The sequence below is a fragment of the Scleropages formosus genome, chromosome 11 (genome assembly GCF_900964775.1).
Source record: "Scleropages formosus chromosome 11, fSclFor1.1, whole genome shotgun sequence".
In the NCBI taxonomy this organism is placed as follows: Eukaryota; Metazoa; Chordata; class Actinopteri; order Osteoglossiformes; family Osteoglossidae; genus Scleropages; species Scleropages formosus.
The window spans coordinates 3,617,275-3,640,874 of record NC_041816.1 but is presented as its reverse complement, the minus strand read 5'-3'; the positions used below and the strand labels follow the sequence as shown (position 1 = coordinate 3,640,874).

At 47.0% G+C, this 23,600-nt stretch overlaps 1 protein-coding gene across 7 annotated transcripts in view; it reads right to left on the bottom strand.

Annotated features, from left to right (window-relative positions):
• Positions 1–23,600, bottom strand: part of LOC108934708 (transcription factor SOX-6-like) — a 158,269-nt gene that overhangs the window by 41,875 nt on the left and 92,794 nt on the right. For all 7 annotated transcript variants that reach the window (XM_018752755.2, XM_018752760.2, XM_018752756.2 and 4 more), the window contains 2 exons: positions 13,753–13,925; positions 12,068–12,136 (listed from right to left, as the gene is read on the bottom strand). In XM_018752755.2, coding sequence (XP_018608271.2) covers positions 12,068–12,136; positions 13,753–13,925 — 242 coding nt within the window. The remainder of the gene's footprint in view (positions 1–12,067; positions 12,137–13,752; positions 13,926–23,600) is intronic.

Here is a 23,600-nt window from a genome sequence, read left to right as displayed (position 1 = left end):
GTCCAAATCACATCCTTCACCCATCTGCCTCCTGGAGGATTGCTTGTAAATAAAATGTCCAGCACCTTGCAGCACAGAAAAACACTGAGTCCTTTATGTTCGCCACCTGGATTATGGCGCGTCATTCAGAGCTGTATCACAAAGAATGTTTTATATCGGCTACTGAGCAAAAAAGTGATAACTGCAGCACCAACACTATATAAATGTTCGAAAGCCCAACAAGCAGATCATTTTTCTCTTCTTAGATGCACAACATTTCAAAGTTCAGAGCAGAAAAGTATGCAATCCCCCCATAAAGAGGAGTGGGCTTGATCAGTGTATTTTCGGTACGCATGCATGATGACGGAACCAGACTATACAACCAGCAAGGCGTAAAAGCATAATTTAAGTTTGTAAATATTCGAAGCAATTAGGTTTCAACTGAAGTCTAAAATATCAAAGATATCCCTGAGGGCGTACTCTGTTTTTCCCATTTATTTGGTCCGTATCTACTCCTTTACTTCTAAATCTCCTTCTCTCGTTCACTTTCTGATTACTGTACGTTACTCCTGTATGTGGCCAATACATCTCTGATTATTACCATCTCCTCCGTGTTAGATTTCCTGAAATTATCACACCGGGTCAGCACAGGAGTTTGTGCTCAGCAAGGGGAAAAAAATCATTTTCAAGCAAGGCCTGGTCATAAAACTAAAAAGGTTTGCAGTAAACTGGTAGAGTCCACTGGGACTCCCTCAAACGGCATGGGTAATGAGCGGAGAGGAGAACAGACATAAACAAACTGTCGAGCGAGTCCGGGGTCCGCATCGCTATTCGAGATACGAGCGCCGGATCCGCGGAGGTGCGGAACGCCCCTGTGCCAGAGGACGAAAGTGGTCCAGGGGATAAAGGACACTTGATGGACAGATTTCAGGTGGGGAACTGTACCCATGTTTGCACACTGGAGCACGCGGGCCCGTTCTACGTGGCTGCGAGCATCACTTTCCTTCAGCGTGGACGGCTCTCGGATCGTAAGGGATCGTGGTGGAAGGAGCGACCTGCAGCATCGCCGTTAGCACTTCAAACGCGGAGACGTCAATGCGCCGCTGCGACTACGTGATCCCACCCGTTTGTCGGCCAGGCCGTTTTGCCAGCCTAAGGGGACAGGGACGACCCCGGCTCCTTCAAGAGCGGGAAGAAAGGGGAGTTTTGCAGAGTCACAACGCATTACGTGTTCCGTGAGAGCAAATATAGTAGATCACTGAAAAAATGGGGCAGCGAGATACTCAAAAACAAAGCCAGTGTTAGACGTCTGAAGGCAAAACTGGTTAGGCAAGAGTAAACTGTCTCTCCGTAACATAACTCCTATTTTCACTGATGCAAAGTATATTACTACTTACTCAGGTCATTTTTATTCTGATAATGGATACAAAAAACAGTGATCGGTGTGGTTTATTCAAAAATTACATATAAAAAATTACACACAAAAATTACACATTATTTTAGGAGCCAGTAGCATTGCGGTTAAATCTGTTGTCTTGCATCCAGTGAAAAGACCTGGGTTGAAATCCTTATTCTCGTCATAGGACCTTTGCGTAATTACTTTGTAATTACTCTGGACTGATAGAGTGAAAATTACCCACTTGTGTAAATGGGAAATTAATTTACAAGTAGCTTTGGGTACAAAGCTTACTTTGTAAGTTGTTTTGGACAAAGGTGTCAGTTAAATAATCGCCAGCTTCTATTTTAGTGGAAAAGCTGAAGAAAAAACGAAGTGAAAAAAATCTGCCAAACTGTTGCACTGTATTTATTTATAGGCTATAATTTCCAGCACCTTTCATACGAGTAATACTTCTATGTAAAACAACATAAATGCATTTCGGGAACTGAAATAGATTAACAATGTGTCAACATTGTAAAAACTTGTCTAAAATGTCCTCTATAGTCATTTTAAAACCGCCTCCCTGCCACAAGCTGGGCAAGCCCACTGAAGTTGGACTCCGGGCCATCTAACAAGGATATTGTCCGGCTTGAAGCTGCTGCAGGGGCCCTCCTCTCCGTCTACCTTGGAGACACGGTTTTGCTGTCAGCACGATGGCCTCCCGGCTACCGGGGCCGCAGAGAGGACAACACTGCCCACTCTGTTGTCCGGCAGAAAGCGCCTCTGTTGCGCGGGGCGGTTTATTGCAGACGCACGAGTGTGTCGGCTCTAGAATGCGCTCGGATGTCATGTGCGCACCCAGTGACGGGCAAGAATAATCATGAAAGCGAAAAAAAACCCCAAACAATCGCATGTCTATGAAAAACTGCGCCGGACAAAACGGTCCATTCATTGTGCTCCTTGGGGAATGCTCAAGCGCTCCTTCGGCCCGAAAACAAAAAGGCCCTTTTTCAGGCGGGGCGGGTGGTGCGGGGGTCGCTCTCGTGGGCTGAATGCTTTGGTTCGTCACCCAAGCCCTAAGAAAACACGGACCCCCGTCCCGAAGGCTCGTGGGGCTGCAAAACAGAGGACCCCATTAATGCGGGGTCTCTCGCGGTGGCCTCCGTGCGCGCGAAGCGGAGACCCGGCACGGGCGCCGAATCAGCGCCGATTCAGTCGGCGTGGAAACAGAGCCGTTTACTCAGCAGCGAAGGGGGGAAGCACGGGGAGAGAGAGGGAACGGCGGTCTTGCCAGCTTCTGTTTGTCTTCGTGATCAGGCTCGGAAATGCGATCCGAGGAGGCTCGCGACTGCCGATCGAGGACCTTACCGAAACTTGTGAGCGTTTCATCGAGATATCTGACATGCGTCAAGCATTCCTCTACAGTGCATTTCAGCCCGCGGCGCGGTAGGAAAAACCCAGAAAAGCCATGGAATGAAAAGAGACGGCAGAAACCCAAGTGATGTCGGCAAGATCCGTCGGACAATGCAGACACGCACACAGACACGCACGTGGTCTCGGCATATGCTCGGAACATATGTTCGAGTCGTACGCGGAGGCTGCAGCGAGAAAGCGGGGGGACTGTGTCTCAGAGCACTCACATATGTGTCCCGTTTCGCCAACAAGTGTTCAACACGCCTGCTGCCTGACAGCACTGGGACAAATCTGTTGGCGGGAGACTTCTTGGATACGGATCTGCTTTGGAGAGACTTACTAGTAACTGAATGACTACAACCGATACATTAAACCTCCCTGCCCTCACAGTCGCAAAATTAATTTAAGCCTATAGCAAACTAACAAGTGAAATCTCTATCTACAATGCATAGGATAGAGGAAAAACTCCCTGGAACACTCTTCTTTGGACTATTTAACAAAAAAGTTTGATTTTTCTCCTTCTACACACCTCTTAAATCACAACCCACACTATGTTCCTGATATTTACATTCACATTTATTTATTTAGCACACGCTTTTGTCCAAAGCGACTTCCAATGAACTCCACGTAGTGTTACCAGCCCACACACCTTATTCACCGCGGTGACTTACACTGCTAGAGACACTACTTACAATGGGTCACTCATCCATACATCAGTGGAACATACACACACACTCTCAGTCAGTCACATACTATGGGTGAACCTGAACAGCATGTCTTTGGACTGTGGGAGGAAACCAGAGCACCCGGAAGAAACCTACGCAAACACAGGGAGAACATGCAAACCGAAGCACCAAACCACTACGTTAACTAAAGAAATCCAAAAAAAACCGAATCAGCTACTAGCACATCACATCCAGACAAAAATCATGCAAATAGCCCTCACTGAGTATATTCATAATTTATTAATTTGTCTTAAACAAGCCAGCAATAGTACAGTTCCCCTCATTCATCCACTTTGTTAAATCCAATCCATCAAATCGTTTCTGAGGATGTGTTGATGAAGCCAGCATCATGTGTGATGTTTTAACTGAGGACCTGTCACTTTATTTTTGCGATCGCACACAGCGTCATTTATCAGCATTTCTGCCTCCTGACAAGAACATGCATTTCATAACTCATTAAACCAAACAACCACTCCCCTGACCTGCACAACCCCAACTGAAATACCAACCGGTGTTAAAAATGCCTAAGGGAGCAACAAGTGGTCAATGGTTAGCATCATCACCTTAAAACTGAAGGACCTGGGTTCAAATCCTACCTCTTCCTTTGGTACCTTTGACCAAAGTGCTTACACTCATCTGTAGAGTACCTGGCTTTACAAATGGGCAAATCGTGGTAAGTGACTTAGTGTAAAAATCTACCACTTCAAGTCACTTTGGAGAAGAGTGTCAGAGAAAGGATTAAATAACTGCATTACACCAGAGGGCCGATGAGTCGATCCGTCACTTTCTGTCCAGGTTGAGTCTCTCTATGGACGCTCTTTGTCTCTCCTAATACATAATAATAATAATAATTTCCTTCTTAAATGACCCCCTACTTCAAATGCCCCAAAATACAGGTGGATGTTTTTCTAAGATGTGCACATGGCTCTCCTGGTACAACCGCCACCGAACCAGGCCAGCAAGGACCACCATCGACATGAAAAGGACGAAAAAACGAAACCCTGCTGATTTTCTCTCCTCGTTTGCTGTTTAACCATGAGTGATAATTGGGTACTTACATATCGTCATTAGCGCAGTCTATTTTCGGTGTGTGTGTGTCTGTGTGCGTGTTCTTTTTCTGCAATGCATTAATAAGATTCTGTCACTTTAAAGACCATTTGCGGGTACAAATGCTGTAGCACTTTCCATCAAGACACAAAAAACATGCAATCTTTCTTTACATAGAAATCGCCATCCATATATTACACTCTAATTATTTAATTATTCCCTGTAATGCCGCTGTTGTGTGTGCTTGTCTTGCGCGCAGAATGGTAAACAAAATATGGGGTTTAATTACAGCTTCTGTGATTAAAATGGACAATCGCTTGTGGGCTGAAGCAGGGGTTCCGGAGCTGGTTCTGCACTAGGTTTCTGCCTCCTAATTGTATAATAAATTGTTGTAAGTAATGAGAAAATCAATTAAAGCCGGGAGTAAAGGTGGTGTGCCAGAGGAACCGGGCTCCCCCGCTGCGACAAGGAGGGCTGCGTGGGCCGTGAAGGTCACTCGCCACAACGAATCCCTTCAAGAAGAAAGGTTTGGGAATGCCAGGTCGGGATGCCCACTTTCGAGGACTGCTCTCGGGATGGTCACGACGACCACGACCCCACCTCTCAGATACGACCACACAGGCTCGTGTCCAGCAGACCGATCGATATCCAAATAAAATAATATCCCGTAGATCACACCATTTACCTGCTCCGTGCCTCCGGCGAAAATTACACGTAAGTGAAAATCTCAGATATTTTTAAGCATGAAAAAACTGAAAAACAACCAGTGCGCTGCTTAAAACAGAGCTCTTTGTGGACGGCGCTCCTTGTGTTTAAATAAGGGGAGTGAAGGGACCTTCTGTGCCAAACTTCCCAGTGAATTCTGTCACCATTCTGCAATGCCAGCACGGGGCAATACCAACACATCTCGAATACAAAAAGACACACAAGAAATACTGAGAGGTTTAACAGAAGGCACTGCTTAACAAATGTTAATATGACAGGTTTAATATAACGCTTAAGTTACATGGAGCTATAGATTGTCCACATACCGATGCACAACAGAGGGAAACACCATAAAACCATGTAAGAACTTTTTTTTAAAGTAGTTACAACAGCCCCCATATAAGGATTTCATTGCATTTAATAATATGATTACAGATAAATTTAGAAAATTGTACTGAATACTAAAAAAGGGCATACTGTATTTTTTTATTTACTATACATGTTTGTTGGATTAACTACTAAGAATAAAAACACTGTAAAAAGAAATTGGCATGTGGAAAAACTCTAAATAGCCCTTAGAATTGACTGGATGTCAATAGAATCTATATAAGAGAAACACACACACACGCATTTCTGATTACTCTGTTTTCCTTTTTATTCCATTTGTGGTCATTTCTGATGTGGAAGAAGAGATTATCACATGCATTGTGCATGGAAGCACAGAAGAGTTGGCTTTACATGAGATTCTGTGCTTTAAATATTTTTTGTAGCAAGGCATTAAATGACGGGGGTGCGGTGGCATAGTGGGTTTGGCTGGGTCCTGCTTTCTGGTGGGGCAGGGGTTCGAGTCCTGCTTGGGATGCCTTACGACGGACCGGCGTCCTGTCCTGGGTGACCCCCTCATGCCCTGCGCTGCCAGGTTGGGCTCCGGTTCACCGTGAGCGGCTTCGGCCGATGCATGCGTTTGTGTGTGTGCATACCTTAGATGTGTTTTTGATGTATGCTCAGAAATAACAAGCAGAGGACAATGTAAAACCATCCACATTACGCTGTTTTTACCGGGGCAAAAGCCCTGGTTTCCCCACTAAGAGGACATTAACAGTGATGAGCAATGGATGCCTGTTAATGACAGTCTTAGGGAGAAAAGCGAAAATTTTCCTCATTCTAACTGTTTTTTGTTGTGCATCTGTGGCACCAACGCAGGAAACAAGGGATCCTGGGTACTGTCTTGTCTGTACTTCTATAACTTATTGACATCAAAACCCTAGCAGATGTTGGCAGCTGTCATTTAAGCCTTGAACGCCCCCCAGCCCTGCAGCACCACCCCAACAACCAAACGTCGGTGAGCCTTTTCCGCTCTGAAGTGCGCAGGAACAGAGCGCCACCAGCCTGTTCAAATTAAGCCGCTTTTGTTAAAGACATATATAAATATCCAAAATAAGAGTCCTAATGGTGTCCATATGATGTGGATTAAGCGCTGGGTTTGAAGCATGCAGACTTTCCTCCTTAACACATAAAAATTTAAGTCCCTCAGCAGTCCTTAGCAGTAAATAAACTGCAGGCCTGTGAACAAGTTTAAATAACTAACATGTCAGTGTATGGTATTTTAGGCTCTCCATGGCAGTACCGTGCTGCTCGCAATCCCGCAAAACACACTTTAGCTTCAGAAAGCCCAGATAATCTAGAACCTCAGACTACACGGAACTTCGAGGGCCAGATACGCCGGGATGCCCCCCGGGACCCCACATCCCCCCGGCGCTGATGGATATGGGAGACGCTGTCGAGCCTGGCTGACAGGACAGAAGCAAACGTGCTCTTGATAAGTACGAGTAGACCTGTCAGACGACAGATTTTTAAAGCCACGCAATTAAACGGAAACACAAGTGGGCGCGCGTGCCCACTGCCCCGGAGGAAAATAAATCCACTTCCGTCAACAGACCCTCCTCGTCGGGAGACGCTGCCTTTCCGATTCTCAAGTGCCCCCTCGCTAATATGAAGTTGTCCGCCGCGATAACTCGCACCGCGATGCGGTGCGGCGAAAGGGCGGCCCTTTCGCTGTCAACATCCATCCGTGAAATGTTGCTCTCTGGCAACGGGGGAGATCAAATCAGACATGACTGAACCACAGAAAACAAGTCAATAATAATTACAATGGCACGCGGATGAGAAATGAAGGAGAAAGAGAAGGTTGTTTAAAAAAAAGCAGGGAGTACTGGCACATCACAGCCCCTGGGCTCTGGGTTCAGACATAGGTTCAAATTGGTTCAGTCTGAGTGGCGCTTTCACGTTGTTCACGTGGGTTTCCTACAGGTGCTCTGGTTTCCTTCCACAGTCCAAAGATGTGTTTTAGGAGAACTGGTGACCATACAGCGGGGGGCGCGGTGGCGCAGTGGGTTGGGCCGCAGTCCTGCCATCTGGTGGGTCTGGGGGTCGAGTCCCACTTGGGGTGCCTTGCGGCGGACTGGCGTCCCGTCCTGGGTGTGTCCCCTCCCCCTCCGGCCTTATGCCCTGTGTTACCGGGTAGGCTCCGGTTCCCTGCGACCCCGTATGGGACAAGCGGTTCTGAAAATGTGTGTGTGTGTGTGTGTGTGTGTGTGTGGTGACCATACATTACCCTTAGTGTGTGTGGTTGCGTATGTGAGAATGAGTGTGTGTGTGACTGCCCTTTGATGGACTAACGTCCCATCCGGTGTGTTCCCGGCCTCACGACCTATGTTTAGGGGATAGGCACCGGATCACTGCAACCTTGCACTGCAAAAATGATTGATGAAAGAGGAAAGAAAAAAAAAATGTAATGCCAAATTTCCAGCTGAGCTTTCGACAGATCTTCAGCAGCTCCATTCCTGCCCTCAAAACCATCAGCTCTTACCTAAGCAGGTTCTGATGCACCTCTCCACACCTGATAGCAAAATGTTTGTGTCCTGTCCAACTACTCTGGACCCACCCTGCGATATGACCAGTGGAGGACCGACAGCGACAATCTGATATGCAGGGGCACTTTTCTTCCGCCCAAAACGAAATCCTGCTCTTTAAAAGCAGCCAGAGGAAAATGACGGGAGGGTCGAGGCTACGCGAGCTTGTCGAGTCCACCCTCAAACCCATAAACTCGTGCACCGTGTTCATTCGTCTCTGAATTTGCCGAGCCTCCCGTGCCAAATTATAACGGCACTGAAATATCACTCTCCAAAAACATGTGCGCTAACATTTGGCCGACACCACAAGATCATTTTATTAACTCGTAGTTCATTTCATAGACTGCTGCTCATGTTGCTAACATATGCTGTCCTGCCATTTACTCCTCTATAATTAGAAGCCATATGAAAGCATGAACTTCCAGTCAAAAGCGAAAATAAACCCGATTGGTTCTCACTGGGTCACGAGGTGGGAGGATGTCTGTCAAGGAGAAGGTCGTATCATAACAATATCCAGTCTCAGCTGCTCTGGCCGATAAATGAACAATCGGGAAGCTCACAGAATTTCGTAAAGTCTATTTCATGTAAGCGTTTGCAGTGTTCCTGCGTGCCTAGTTCCTCGAGCATTTCTAAAAAAAAAATTTATTTTATGGTTCCGATCACACTTTCTAAAAAGGTTCCTTTGTGATTAGTCACTTTATAGATGCCGTATGGTATTTCAAGCCAAGATTCGCGGAAAAGAAATCTGCACCCGTGCAAGGGATTACATGAAGAACGAGGACTGGAAGGCAGCTAAACGAAGGAGTCAAAATAAAAAATAATAAAAAAGTGAGTTAAAATGAAGGGAGAAATTGGGCAGGAAACAATGAAAAGATGTCAGGTATGATGCAATATTGTGACCCCCCCAAATGAAGTGTTTAAATGTCAACCCCCACTTTGAGTAAATGAAGCTGGAGAAGAGAGGCTCTTCAAGAGGACCCTCAAATCAGCAGGGGATGTGTTCCAGACCCTTCCGACTGCCCCCGCATTGTGTCACGTCAGAAGAGCATCGAATGCGTGCAGATCAGCAGAAGAGGGGCTTTGGGAAATCTGTTGACGTGTCATTTCGGTCTACGCCTGGCCCTGCTCGTAGCCAGCTTGGCGAAGGATGGGATCGGTTACATCACCAGTAACGGAGCACGACTCCCTCCCCTCCCTTCCCCCCGCCGAATGTAAAAGAGCGCCGATTTCGGCGTAGCTGTTAATGTTGCACTTTGACCGGCGGAACGCTAACCCCACTCGGCGTGCCATTCCCCCGCTCGGCTCAGAGACTCCCGCGCGAAGGCCCCGCTCCACGCTGTTAATTACCCCAGACCTGCTGTTTATTAAGTTAAGAGGACATTTTCTGAGAGAAACCTCTAATTAAACCAGTCTATTGGTGCCATTCACTGCAGCCCCCTGGGTCATGCTGAATCAATTTAGGGCTAACCTTAAAAAAGAGAAACGGGTGCAAAAATAGATCACAGATAGGAAGTATGCAAGACAAAAAAAAAAAAACATTTTTTTAATTCAATCTGAAGATGAACGGTATTCAAAGAAAAAAAAATTCAACGTCCATCGGGCGGTGTGTGATCGTTTTGTCCGTCCCTCGTGAACCCAGGCTGATCAACATATGGTGGATAATGTAAACGAGACATATCAAATGGAAAGCGGCAGATGGGGCGAACATGCCTGATCTTCTGTTTGGCTGAAAGGGCTGCATTCTAATAGACACCGGTACAGTGGAGCAGAAGGGCGGCCACAGGACAGCTGTGCTCATCGAGGAGAGAACCGTTCGCGCTCTCTTTCCGCCGTCATGCAGAGTACCAGTAGGTCAAAACACCAACGGTAACACTTTCCTTCACTAAAACAGTCCACTTTTTTTTTTTTACGTTATACTTACCAAACTCTGTGTGCATGAGCTTTGACACAGGCCAAGATTGCTTCTGTCTGAGAAGATCTCGAAACCGACCGAGGTAGGACCTTGAGTCTAACAGAGGCCTTCCTCCAAGCAATTTACAGTGTTATTCACTCTTTTACACAACTGGGTAAATCTTAAGGTGTCAGTTCTGAATAAATACCTTGATGAAGGGTACAACAGCTGGAGGATAGATTCGAACCCGAGTCCTTTGAGCACAAGGTGGCAGCTTGAACTATGTTGGTGTCTGGTAAACGTGATTTTCTTGACTTTGTGTCACATAACCATGGCGTCAACCAGGAAATGGTCAGCAAAGCACAGCATCTTTCTTTGCTTTGTACCTGGTACCATTGCAAGGCAATGCCGCTGACTCTAGCTTGGTTTGGCAATGACCCCAGTGCCCAGTGGAAGACCAGGAGTGTTGGTCTTCCACTCGCTGCCTGGGTGGTCTTTTGCCACACCCAGCTCTGACCCCACACACAGGTTTCCTCAGATTCCCTCGAAATGCACAGTAACTCCGCCCAAAACCTATGATTTAAACACCTAATTCTATTTACCTACTTGGTCTAACCAACGCAACTTGGGGTTCACTTATTTCTGCACCTGCACTAATTCCGTGTTTCTACCACACACATGATTTCCTCTAGATGAACATATGGAATTGATCATCACACACCTATTGTATCAGATGAAAAAGACTCCTTCTCATTAAAGAACCATTTCGTGGTAAAACTAAGGGACACAAGGGGTTCACACTCCATCAAGCAGCATGGGTATCTCAGTATACATATGTGTATTGTGTATTTGTGTGTGTGTATTCATGTATATCAGAGGTATCAAATGGAATAGTGTGAATATACTTCTAATATTCACATATCATACCAGCGATCATATAAATTATTACTCATAGCAATACTTATAATCATAATAATACTGCCATAACGGAATTGTACTCAGCTGTCAGTTTTTCCAGTTAATAATGGATTATGCACTAAGCTGCCGCTGTGTTATCAAAATCCGAGCGTAATTCAACCGGGACCTTACAAATTCCCAGGCATTAGCTGCCTTCTTTCATGTCTCAACTTACTGTTGCACAAAATATGCAAATGACTTGCCTTTCGTATTATATTAATTAGAATGTGATAATTATTCCCTTCAGTTTTACCCTCCCCTTTAATATGAGCGTTATCTTGTGACCTGAACGATGACAAATAGAGATAATGACCGAAAGCCAAATAGTCGATGCTGCTGTAGGTCTGCGATCGACCGGAGTCACAGAAAATGCGCGGAGCGAATTAAAATCTGCAGCCGAGCGGCTCCCTGGGCACCCGACTAGTTAACGCTTGAGTTACCGGTGATGTAGGGTAGAAAAATGGGCAGCGGGCAGAGGATCGCAATGGTAGGTGGGGACGAAGGGTCTAGTAGTGGGTGTGGCACAGAAGGCAGTGGGTGGGCCAATTGTCAGGGAAGTGGGCGGAGATGGTAGACAGGATGCGGGTGGTATAGAGGGTGGATACGACGGGTGAGGCAGTGGGCAAGAAAATGGGCGGACAGGTTAGGTGGGATGTAGTTACACAGGGTGGCGGAGGCAGAAGTGATTGTGGGCGGGTCAATGGGTGGAGCACCGAACGGAGATGGGAGACAGGATGTTTGCGGGGCAGATGGTGGATATGCTTAGTGAAGGAGTAGACACGGCGGCCAGGGAGAAGGTGAATGTGGGTGAACGTGATGGGAGAGGCAGAGGAAACAGTGAATGAAGACAAGTCAGAGACAAGTTGGACGGAGTTGGACGTGGGATGGATGGTGTAGCAGATGAGACAGCGGGCAGGGTAGTAGGTGGGGCAATGGGTGGAGATGGTAGGTGCTGTGTGGCTGGAGTAGAGGATGATAAAGGTGGGTGAGGCAGAGGGCTGAGACCGTGGCCGTGGTTGAAGGCTGAGATAGTGGGCGGAGCCTGGGACGCACAACTGACCTGAATCTGCTGCTGTAGGAGGTTGATTTTGTGCTGCTGCTGCAGGAGCTGCTGCTGTTGTCTGGCGATCTGGACAAGACATGGAAGGTGAGAAAGAGCAGCGTGAGGCCCGGCATTGAACCGAAACTCCAAAAGCACAAAGGAACTGCAATCCGGCTGATTACTCCAGGTGCGAGTACGAGCTCGGTGACATAATGGAGCCTGCAGATGTGTCCCGCCTGTCCAGGGTACGGTACCGCTCTCGTTAACAGGCTGGGTCGAGATCACGAGATCAGGTCAGCGACGGGCCCTTTACTAGATGCGTACACTACGAACTCAAGGTGGCGTCAGATCGGAAGCAGTGCGCGTACCGCTCCGTCCTTAAGATACAAAGTCTTTTCAGGGGAGAGGCCTGCTCTTGATGCGGCCGTGGGCTGACCATGGTATGACCATGGTACAAGGGCTAAAAAAAGACAGAAATATAGCTGGTATGGTGATACAGAACATACGCTTGCAACCTGAATGTTGCTGGTTTCAATCCCACTGCAAAAAGGGTACAATTATAAAGCTTTGGATAAAAGTTTTTGCTTTTAAAGCCAAACTAATCATACACTGACCAACTCGTTCATATTTTAGTGGTTTTCAGGGGTAGAGAATGGAGAAATTAATGTACGGACTATCGGGGAAAAATACGAGTATGAATCAACCTGCAAGGGAAAACTCTCACTAACAGCATGACATTCTCCTTGGTGGGGGGGGGGTAGCATGTCTAAGTGCTTTTATCACTGGGGGCCCAGATGAGGAAGGCCATGATGGTTGACAGCCTGGTCGGCCAGCGGTGGGAGTGGCCTGGGACAGGCAGCTGTCAGTGACCTATACCCAGAGGTCAGGGAAGTTGGCTGGGGGGGAGAGGGCGGGGGTCTATGTCACCATCCCTTCGAGCCATAACCTCGCTTCATTGAGCATGACAACCTAGTTTTAAGTGTCATTGCATTTCATTTTCAAATATAATTACAAAGTGTTCACTGTAAGATATCGCTCGTCGGCAAATGTGTCAGGACTAATTTGTGCTGCCTTCTTCACATGTGTCAACAGTTAATTACTGCGTCGCTAAATTGACATTCGAACTCCAAGCTGCTTTTTTTTTTAAAAAATTTTTTAGATTCTCCCCTCATCTTCCACAGAGGTGAGCAAACATCTCCGTATCGGTATTCAGTAAAACGCCTTCGATCTGAAAAAAGGAACGGTCTAAATAATACCACCACGGCGTTAATAGCACGTACATTTAAGAAATCGAATTTAAGTTCCGGGGGAGGAATTTAAACAAGATGAAATGACTCTAGAAATTTTGTTCTTGAACGTTGCTCGTGGGTTTGAGCAAAGAATGTGAAATAATAGACCAGAGACACATTTTGGTTTTACACTCACACTCTATGTGTCAATTATGACATCTTCCTTTGACTCGCACACTAGGCGTGAATATAAAGCGAAAACAATGGAAAGAACCTCCAATAAAATGATATTTCATCGATACACTTTCGTTGGTGTTTTACTTTTCTCGTGCTTTGATGGGATGAATAAATGCGGTTGAGGAGCAGAGCGGAGACGGACACCGAGACAGGAAGTCAGACAAAGCGCGGAGTATTTGCCAGGTTACAGATGTGTGGCTGACGCAGATACACAGACACACACACACACAGTCTCACCTGCTCCTGCTGCTGCCTGGCCAGCTCCATCTGCTGCCTCTGCTTGTCCATCTGCGAGGCGGCCATCCTCTTCTGCTCATCATGGGCGGCCAGGAGCTGCTCGCGCAGGCCGATCAGCTGGGTGATCATGGTGGAGAGCTGGCGCTCCTTCTCCGCGAGGCTCTCGGGGGTGCCTGTCGGTGGGCGGCGCGGGTGGGGGGCAGAGGGTCAGGTGACTCAGGTGAAAGGCTGGCAGAGGAAACGCACTTAATCGCCGGCCTCTGCCGACACAGCGGCTCCCGCTGGCACTTAACACGGGTGCGAAAAATATCCGAAATAAAACAACATGACCATGAATGTAGGAAATAAAAAAAAAAATCTGCTTTGGTCATGAGATACAGCGAAGGCAAGACGAAGAAAGAGAGTGTGGATTCAGCGGAGACACGGCACACACGCATACAAAGGGACGCCTGGGTGCAAATATACCAAGGATATTTAGAAAACGGTAAGGGCTCCTATTGCGACTCAACCGTGACCTTTCAGACAGCCCCAACGCTCGTCCGCGTCAGGTCCCGGGGACTTCGTCTCTGACCTCCTGAGCTTATTACCGCCGAACCCATCCGACACGCGCGGCTCACGCGACGCAGCCGTGGGCGCAACAGCTTCACGGAAACGTTCGGAGAGCTTCCTGGGGTTGGCACCGGCGCCACTTTCCCCAGGTCTCGTACCTTCGGCCGTCAGGATCGTGTTGCGCGTCAGGCTCGCTCTGCCTACGCGATGACTTCATTAAAAGTGAGAAGGTTGCGGTCTTGCCATGTTTTTTTTTTTTTTTTTTTTTCTCCTGGAGCTCACAGCTTTTCTGTGATGGTGTGGAGGCAGTGGAATTGTTCCCGCTAAATAGGGGAGCTGTCACAGACAGCGATAGGTGGCAGATTAGTGACAGACAATGAGGAGTAGCATGGAGGAGAGATCTTCGCAGACTGATTTTTTTTTTTTTTTTTTTTTTTATCATCATTCTTCCTCTCTCACACCTGCTAATTTAGCCAGTTGGTGCCGCCGTCTCTCAATTCTCATTAAGGGAGCGAGAGATACCAACACCTCCGTGTTCACCTCCAGCTCTCCGTTCGGGTCACTGCCACTGTCTATAAACTTAGTTCAGCTGTCACGTGTGTGTGTGTGTGTGTGTGTGTGTGTGTGTGTGTTTAGCTGTCGTGTGTGATTTAACATGGCTGAGATTGAACACACAGAGACGATGGCACAGGATCCCCAATCTTTACCCGTTTTAGTGCACAAGCACTTTACGTTGACGTTTGTTTCTTTTTTTATCTGACACTTGCCTCCAAAGTGACTTACAACATTAAGCTATTTACAGTGATTTACCCATTTATGCAGCGGTGTCATTTTTACTGTATCAAATGAGGGTATATACCTTGATCAAGGGTGCTACAACTGGCATTCAAAGCTTTCAAGAACAAGACAGTAACTCGAACCACCAAGCCTCCTGCTGGCCCGGGTAGTTAACAGTAAAGTCTTTGAATCAACTGGGAATAAAAGAAAATAAGAGCTACACTGGACACGTTAAACTGAGGTTTACAAGTAAACCTGTAAAGCTGCTGAAGGAGAAAAAAAAAATATGTAAAGAGAAAAAAAAATCACCCAAAAGAGTGACACAGTAAAATGAGTAAAAATGATCTCTGAACATCTTTAAAAACATGTTGCATTGCTGCAATTTCTGTTAACTGAAACTTGGTTTTAACCACCTGGGTGTTTTATTAGGCCAATTCCAATTATTGTTATGATTTATTAATTGATATTATTTATTCATTTATCTGACACTTTTCCCTTAAAGAGCTTACTCTGATTTATCCATTTATACAGCTGGGTAATTTTTACTGAATCAATTCATAAGTACCTTCATCAAGGGCACTACAAGTAAGAGGGGGATTCAAACCCAGGTCTTTCAAGTAGAAGGCAACAGCTCTCACCACCATGCCATCTGCTGTCCCAAGAGCACCATTACGCTAGTGCAGGGTACATCCTGGGCTTTGAACCAGCAACCTTCAGGTGACACGTGCAACTTCCATACCCACAATGCTACATTGCACTGCCAATAAAAATCCTTAGCTTAGCGTAAAAACACAGCAATGCATCAGTACAAATGAAGGTCTGGACACAGTGCAGCGAAGGGAAGGGGAGAAGAGTACGGTGCTCACCACAGCCCCCGGTCCTCAGGCACCGTGCGCGTCTCCTGGTAACGGCTGAGTTCCCCGAATTGCCAGCGCCACAGCTAACAGGAGGCGGGACCCGCACCAGGGAAGCCCTCCCACCGCTGGCGCTCCTCCCTCCCCGGGGCCCTCTCTGCGCTCGACTCGGCACCTGATTTATTTCAGCTCTCCAGCGAGGAAGACTATTTGTCTAAACGGGGCCGGGCAGCCTCGCGCCCCACTCGGGCCAATTTACGGGCGGCCCGGTGCTGCCGCGGTGGAAGAGAGCAGCGATTCTCCATTTATCCTCCTGGAGAAAAGCACCTGAAAGCCGCCTTTCACTGGAGCCGCCTGCGGCTCCCCGGGGCTGAATTGACTTCTTATTCATCCGACTGCACTTGCTCTGAATGGCTTATCTGTAAAATTGATACATTCTCCGCCGATTTTATTAACCTTTGGCCGGTCCATGAATGGCGACATTTACGGGGGCCGAGCGACTCGCACCCGCGCTACACGCTCGGCACCGGTACGGGTACAATGAGAAGCAACAGGCCGTGGATGTAAAGTGTGTGTTTAGTGATGCGCGCTGGAAATGAGTGCAGGAGGCAAGCAATCCAAGGGGGGGAGGGGGGGCTGTTGGCCTACCGCCCATCGCACCAAGCCATGAGGCGGGAGAGGTAACAAGCAAACGCGGGCCCACCTCACACCCCCCCAACCCGCTCCACCCCGGACTGAGGAGCCAAGGCAGAGACAAGGGGACCGCAGCGAACACAGCCGCCCTTGTTCGAACCTCAGGTGCTGGACGGTCCCTGCTATACCAGCACGTTGTCTTCTCAGCATCGACTCAGTCAAGTATTTCGTACTTTCAGGACGAAAAAGATTTTCAGAATGCGACGACCGAATAATAACGCAGAGTACTGTGCCGTTTTGGAAAATACACCTATTTATAGGAAATTCTATCAGAGGTGCATTTGTGCTAAAGAGAGGGATTTTTACATTTTGAAAGTTCAACAGAACGGTCAGGATGGAACCCACGAGCTCGTGCGCGCACAAACGCACGCACGGAAACGCAGACGGCGGGCTTATTGGGAGGCGTGGGCCCCGGGGCCCAGGAGAGGAGACCCGAAGGGCCCGAAGCAGGGAGTTCTGGTTGCCATGAACACGGAGGGACCGTTAACACAGGGTTCATTGTTTCCATGGGGGCACGGCGTGGAGAGCCGGGGCCCACTCCCAGTGCCCGCTCCCAGCGCCTCCTTTCGCTCGGCACTCTGCCTCTCCACCTTTGTTCCTCAGCCGCTCCTCGGTCCGCGTCACTCCCCCGGCAGCAGCTCCAGAGGAGGGATTTACGACGTGAAAGGGGGAAAATTGAGAATCGCAGGAATTTCGCAGGAATACGGCCCGACTGAAACGCTCGCATTAAAGTGATGAACGATTCCGACTCCGCAGGAATTTATTACACACACTCTAACCGAACGGATCGCCGTTCTCACGGCCAGTTCTCAGCGCATCAAATAAACTCAGAAATCATACAATAAAGACATCACGGAATGCGAAACATGCAAGATGTTTTCGTCTCTGCCGACAGAGACACGCGGCATATTTTACATACGAGAGTGTAAAACGGTCTTTGAATTACTCTTTATTCAACCTTAATTTGTTCAGATAGATAGATTTAAAAAAAATGTAAAGGCCTGGGATAAGTTGTGGAACACCTTTACGGTGTAGATTGAACAGTTACTAGAAGGATCCAAGTGGAAGGTGGCGGACACTAGGTCACCTAGGTCACCTACATCATACCACCCCTGGTCTCACGCCCTATGAGCACCAGGACCATGGAGAGCTAATCATGGGCCCTGGATTTCTCTTCACCGCCCAACACTGAGTTGGGACCCACCTGCATTGAGATATTAGTCCACACTGTTCTGGCTTCCAGTGTCCCAGAAGATAGTCCCCTCTTTATTATTATTATTATTATGATTATGATTATTATTATTATTGTCTGTTTCTCTATCACAAAGTAGGGCAGAAAACATCAAGTGAGCAGAGAAGGAAATAAAAATGGGAAAAACACAAAACGAAGTGAGAGGTTTTCCTGGATGAAAGGCGCTTTGTAAGGGCGTTATTTGTTCTGTCGAACCCGTCCCCCCTTCCAGCCCACCCGGAACGCCCACCCTCTGCCCCCTCTCCATTCTCCTAATCAAGCAGCGTCTAATTTGATTCCAAGTCCAGCACTGGGGGAAAGACGGCCGCTTGTTACTTTGAAGAGTCCCAAGTGAATAACACAGATAAAGGATTCAAGCACAAAAACGGGGGGGTGGGGAAGGGGGGGGTTGGAAGGAAAGAATCACAAAGCGGCCTATTCTCTTCCACGCCTTTGGCAAAAAACAGCTGAACCATTATGTCCGGGCAATGAATGACTTTTTTAACACTGGGACACTGGAATTTCTTTGTGTCTGCATCAGTCGGCCATTGTGGACGCGCCCATGTGCTGGGCTGCGGACTTGCTCAGCCGCTCGGAGTAAATGAAGACTACGAACTCCTGGGCTGGGCCGGATGCGGACACACTGGAGGGGTCCATCTCCTTAGGTAAGGGCCCTGGCCTCGATGTGAAGAAGACACTGTGTGATGAACCTCTCCGCTGCACCGCATGGTCTCTGTACCAGCTGATCCCTCACCCGTGCATAAACGTGGTATTTATCCACTGTGGCAGAAATATTCAGAGTTTCTGGGAATATAGCAAAAGGTGTAGCAGTTACAGTGTCACCTTATAATCGAAGGACCCACATGCTGGTTCTGTAGTACCCTCGAGCAAGGTACTTACCTTGAACTGATACATAAAATTACCCAGCTGTCTAAATGGATAAATAATTGAAAGTAGTTCAGTGTACAAACATAAAACTGTAGGAGAGAAGCATTGGAGAGACGCGCCCGATGAGACCTGATCATTCACTATGGCCATCGCTCCATCTCTGCCCGTTTGGCGATCCCATGTACAAAAGGTCCAAAATCAAAAACCTTAAGGTCCTCAGTTCTGCCTCCAATGTGGTGGAGTGACCTCGCTCTCTCATGCAGAACTACTGAATCCCTCCCAGCGGAAACATCAGCTCTGGCTGAATGTTGACAACCAACCAACGTCAACAACTGCTTGTCCCAAGCAGGGCTGCGGCGAGCCGGAGCCAACCGGGGCGCAGGGCTGAGGCGGGAGGGGACACGTGCAGGAAGGGACACCCGTTCATCACAAGGCACCCCAAGGAGGGCTCGAACCCCAGACCTGCCACACAGCGGGCACTGGGCAAATCTGCCACGCCACCATGTCCCCCCTGAATGTTGACAATTATGGACATTATGGTGGTTTTATTGCCTGGAGTGTGAGGGCAAACCCAGCCCCAGAATTTAGAGGGTGAGCGACCAAAACAGAAACACAGCACCTGGATGCGTCCACAATGCTCAGGTGGGTCCAGACCCGCAGAGATTTCACCTCCGTATTTATGTAAGCACCTCCCCTTGGGGGGCTCCTGGCCAACATATACCTGCCTATTCTCCGAAGTCTTATGCCTGGAGATTCTCAGAAAGTGAAACCGTGAGATCTTATCTTATCTTGTCTTGTGCGACGGAAACACTCCAGCCCACATCGCTAACCCCCCAGACCCAATGCCCTCCACACACACCAACATGGTATGACATGGTACCACACTGCAGAAGATTATTAGCTGGAAAAATCTTGAAAAAGATCACAGGCACACATGGACTCCACACTCATTTGTCCTCACCCTCAAAAAAAAAAAAAAGAGAAAATGAATCCGTGCTCAACAAAGATACTAGCTATTCCTTAGAAACACACACACACACACACTTTCAGAACCGCTTGTCCCATACGGGGTCACGGGGAACCGGAGCCAACCCGGTAACACAGGGCGTAAGGCCGGAGGGGGAGGGGACACACCCGGGACGGGACGCCAGTCCGTCGCAAGGCACCCCAAGCGGGACTCGAACCCCAGACCCACCGGAGAGCAGGACTGTGGTCCAACCCACTGCGCCACCGCACCCCCTCCTTAGAAACATTATTAAGCTTATAGTGGACGCTGTGTACTCTAGACGCAGTTTTATAGTGTCATTTCAGGACACGTAATAATCTTTCAGTCGTGCATGAAAAGAAGATATTTTAGCGTGATTTAGCAGGACCAGTGGAATGTCATGACTGAGTGTCATTCTTCCACTGACCATGATTGCTGTCTCGTTCTGATACAAACACAGTTTATGAAACAATACAAGCAGCAGTGGTGTGGAAACATTATTGAAAAACCCTGCATTCCAATCAAATCGAGCCCTATTTCACTGTAATCTCTACATCGCAGAATGCTAAATACCTGCAAATGAATGGAACTGGTGCGGTAAAGGAATGTGGAAATGGTTGTGAGGAATCCAAAGACAACCTCCAGCAGTCACTTCTTCATCAGCTTCGCCCAACTGTCCACAACCTGCTCGGAGAGTTTAAAATTCCTCCCAGTTTTCCAGTGGAGCTCTGATCACGTTTTCTGGCCCTCAGTATTTGACAGTAAGAACAACAGCTGCTTCACCTACCTGCCGCCGTGACCCAAGATGCGATTCAAGCCTACTGATGTCGCCAATGAAACATCATCATGTGGATCGCATGATAATATTGCAATAGTCTGATTTTACCACTGGAACCAATTGGAATGCACCCACACACACACACACACACCCACACACACACACACACACACACACACACACACACAAAGCTCACGGCCTCCAAAAAGAAAATGCTGTAATTTTATCTCATGCCACTAAATATGACATTTATATTAATTAAAATGCAGCTAAAGAATCTGATCTGTAGATAGTATTATGCTCTAAGCAGGTGTGCAGACAAAGTGTACGTCCTCCCATTACGAGCTTCCCTGGGGATGGCACTTCATGTGACTCTGCTTGGAAAGGGGGTCAATTATTTTTCCAGAGCACTGTATCATTATATATACATTTACATTTATTTGAAGCTTTTTTCGGCAGTGACCTTTGGGTCTAAAGGCAGCAGCAGCAGCTTTAACTTGGAGCAGCTGATAGCACAGTGGTTAGAGTTGCTGTGTTTTGTCCCAAAGGTTGTAGGTTTGAATCCTAACTATAGTACTCTTAAGCAAGGCCTTCACCTTAAATTGGGCCGGTAAAAATTACCCAGCTGTACAAATAGGTAAATAAGTGTAAGTAGCTTAACATTACAAGTGGCTTTGGAGAAAAGTGTCAGCTAAACGAATAAATGTAATGTGAATGTTTGGAAACTGGCATGACGTATGAACTGGAGCCTTGACCCGCCCCTCAAACCACAGTCGCCTTTCAAGGCCAAGAACGTACGAAATCATGCTCGAGGGACATTTTGAAGAGGTTACGTTAACAGATGTTGGAGAAGAAAACTTCACAACTGTTCCCCTTTGGAGTGGGGTTTGGTGGCTCAGCAGGCTTGGCCTATGCCTGCTCTCGGGTGGGTCTGGGGTTCGAGTCCCACTGGGGGTGCCTTGTGACAGACTGGCATCCCGTCCTGGCTGTGTCCCCTCCCTCTCCAGCCTTACACCCTATGTTGCCAGGTTAGGCTCCGGCTTGCCGCGACCCCGCTCAGGACAAGTGGTTTCAGTTGATGTGTGCGTTCCCCTTAGTCATCTGTTCGTAGATTGGTTTCTAAAAATTTTATAATACATAATTATGTTTTGCTGAAGTGACGTGATGTTTTCTGTAGATTTTTGATATATTCCAATATGGCTCTATCATAAATCTATAACAATGGACCCTTTCTTGAGGTCAGAAACTCAGCATTCATAGCCATTAAAAAACTGGCCAAGGCTTGATAAGAAATCAATGGAAGCCAGGGAAACATTTGCCCTAGTGACTCAACCCCCTTAATATCATTACCATAGTTTGAACAAACAATCAAACAAATAATTATGGAACATATGAGATAAAACAAAAAAAGTTATATACAAGTTGGAAAAAATGCTAATGAATCAGATTAAAGAGAATAAATACATCTGACGAAAACTGAAAACAGCATGATCTTATCACAATTTTTGTCTTTGGCGTGGAAGGGAATCATGGGACCATGTGACTGACCGTATGCAACACTGGAATCAGGGCTCTACAATACAGATAGCAAAATTCAACATTTACCCAAACATCTGCGGAAAATATCTTGATAAACTGAGAAATAAGGACAAAACAAGTCAACCTACACCTAAAGGGATGCTCTGAATATACACGCATTTCTCACATAATGAGGTTGATCATTTTTTGTTTTGAAATCTCACTGTTAGGTTGATTCCTGCTGTGACACTAAAAAAAAACATTTTTAAGGGAAAGAAATGGAAAAAAAGAATAAAAACATCACATCAAAGGTATACATTACAGTGATAACTATTTTTTAACAAAAATGAATATTTCTAGATTGTCTTTTAATGGTATTTTTTCATGTATTCATTGATTATCAAAAATAATATCTACTGCGGGGTCACAGAGGTCTGGAGTCTATCCAGAAATCATTGGGTGTAAGATAGTAAGAAAAGTACTGATTCTATTCCAGCGGTGAAATGCGATTCACCTCAATGGTTGGTTATGTTTGGCTTAGATTTGTCATTTTGACAGTGAGGAAGTAAGTAAGCTGCATATACAGTAGCTGGTTTTGGAAGAAGTATGACTGTATTAATAAATTGAAGAAATACCTGTCTCCAGCCAATGTCTCCATTTAAAGAAAGCAGTCCAATCACCATCATTCAGACTGTTTTTGGACGCTAGCGGGCATTGTTTCCTGGGTAACGTGGATGTAAATACATTGGATTTCATCAGCAACTTAAGGGGAAAGGCTTGGGTTTGAGACACCAAGTGTGTATCCCTGTTCCAGAATGCTTAAAACATACAGAATAAAATGCCCATTGTCAAAGTAAAATGACCTTTAGGGGACAAAAATGCTATTGTACTCAATAATAAGCATGTTGTGTGGAGAAAGATATATATTTTCATAAGACATTGTAGCAGTTTTCCATTATATAGGACCTGGTTATATGAGGGCTGAGTGTATACACACACACACACATCATCTGAAACTGCTTGCCCCATACAGGGTCATAGGGAGGTGGAGGGGACACACCCAAGATGGGACGTCAGTCCATTGCAAGGCACCCCAAGAGGGACTCAAACCCCAGACCCACCGGAGAGCAGGACCTGGTCCAACCCACTGCGCCACCGTGCCCCCCTGGCTGACTGTACACATAAATGCATAAATACACTCATACATATCTGGGCTTTTAGAGAATATAGAATACACGGGATATAATGGATAAAAGATCATTAGACATGCTTTACGTGACTAACTCCTATGCATCTCCTTCGGCAGCGGTTCCCACGCTTTTGACGGATGAAGACTCTTTAAAGCCATATGTTAGACTAAATAATTGTTTCTTGAAGTAAATCCAACTGGTGGAACAATCATGGCCCTGTGTCAAGGCAATCCTGTGCAATCCTGTGCCATCCTTCACGTGTAAGTCCAGATAGAGCTAGATCAGTCTCTCGTGTGGCCCTTCCCCACTTGTTCACAGGGTCCTCGCGTGTCCCTTGGATGTAGGACCTGCGGTGTGAGAACATCATGCAGACCTGCGCTCATCG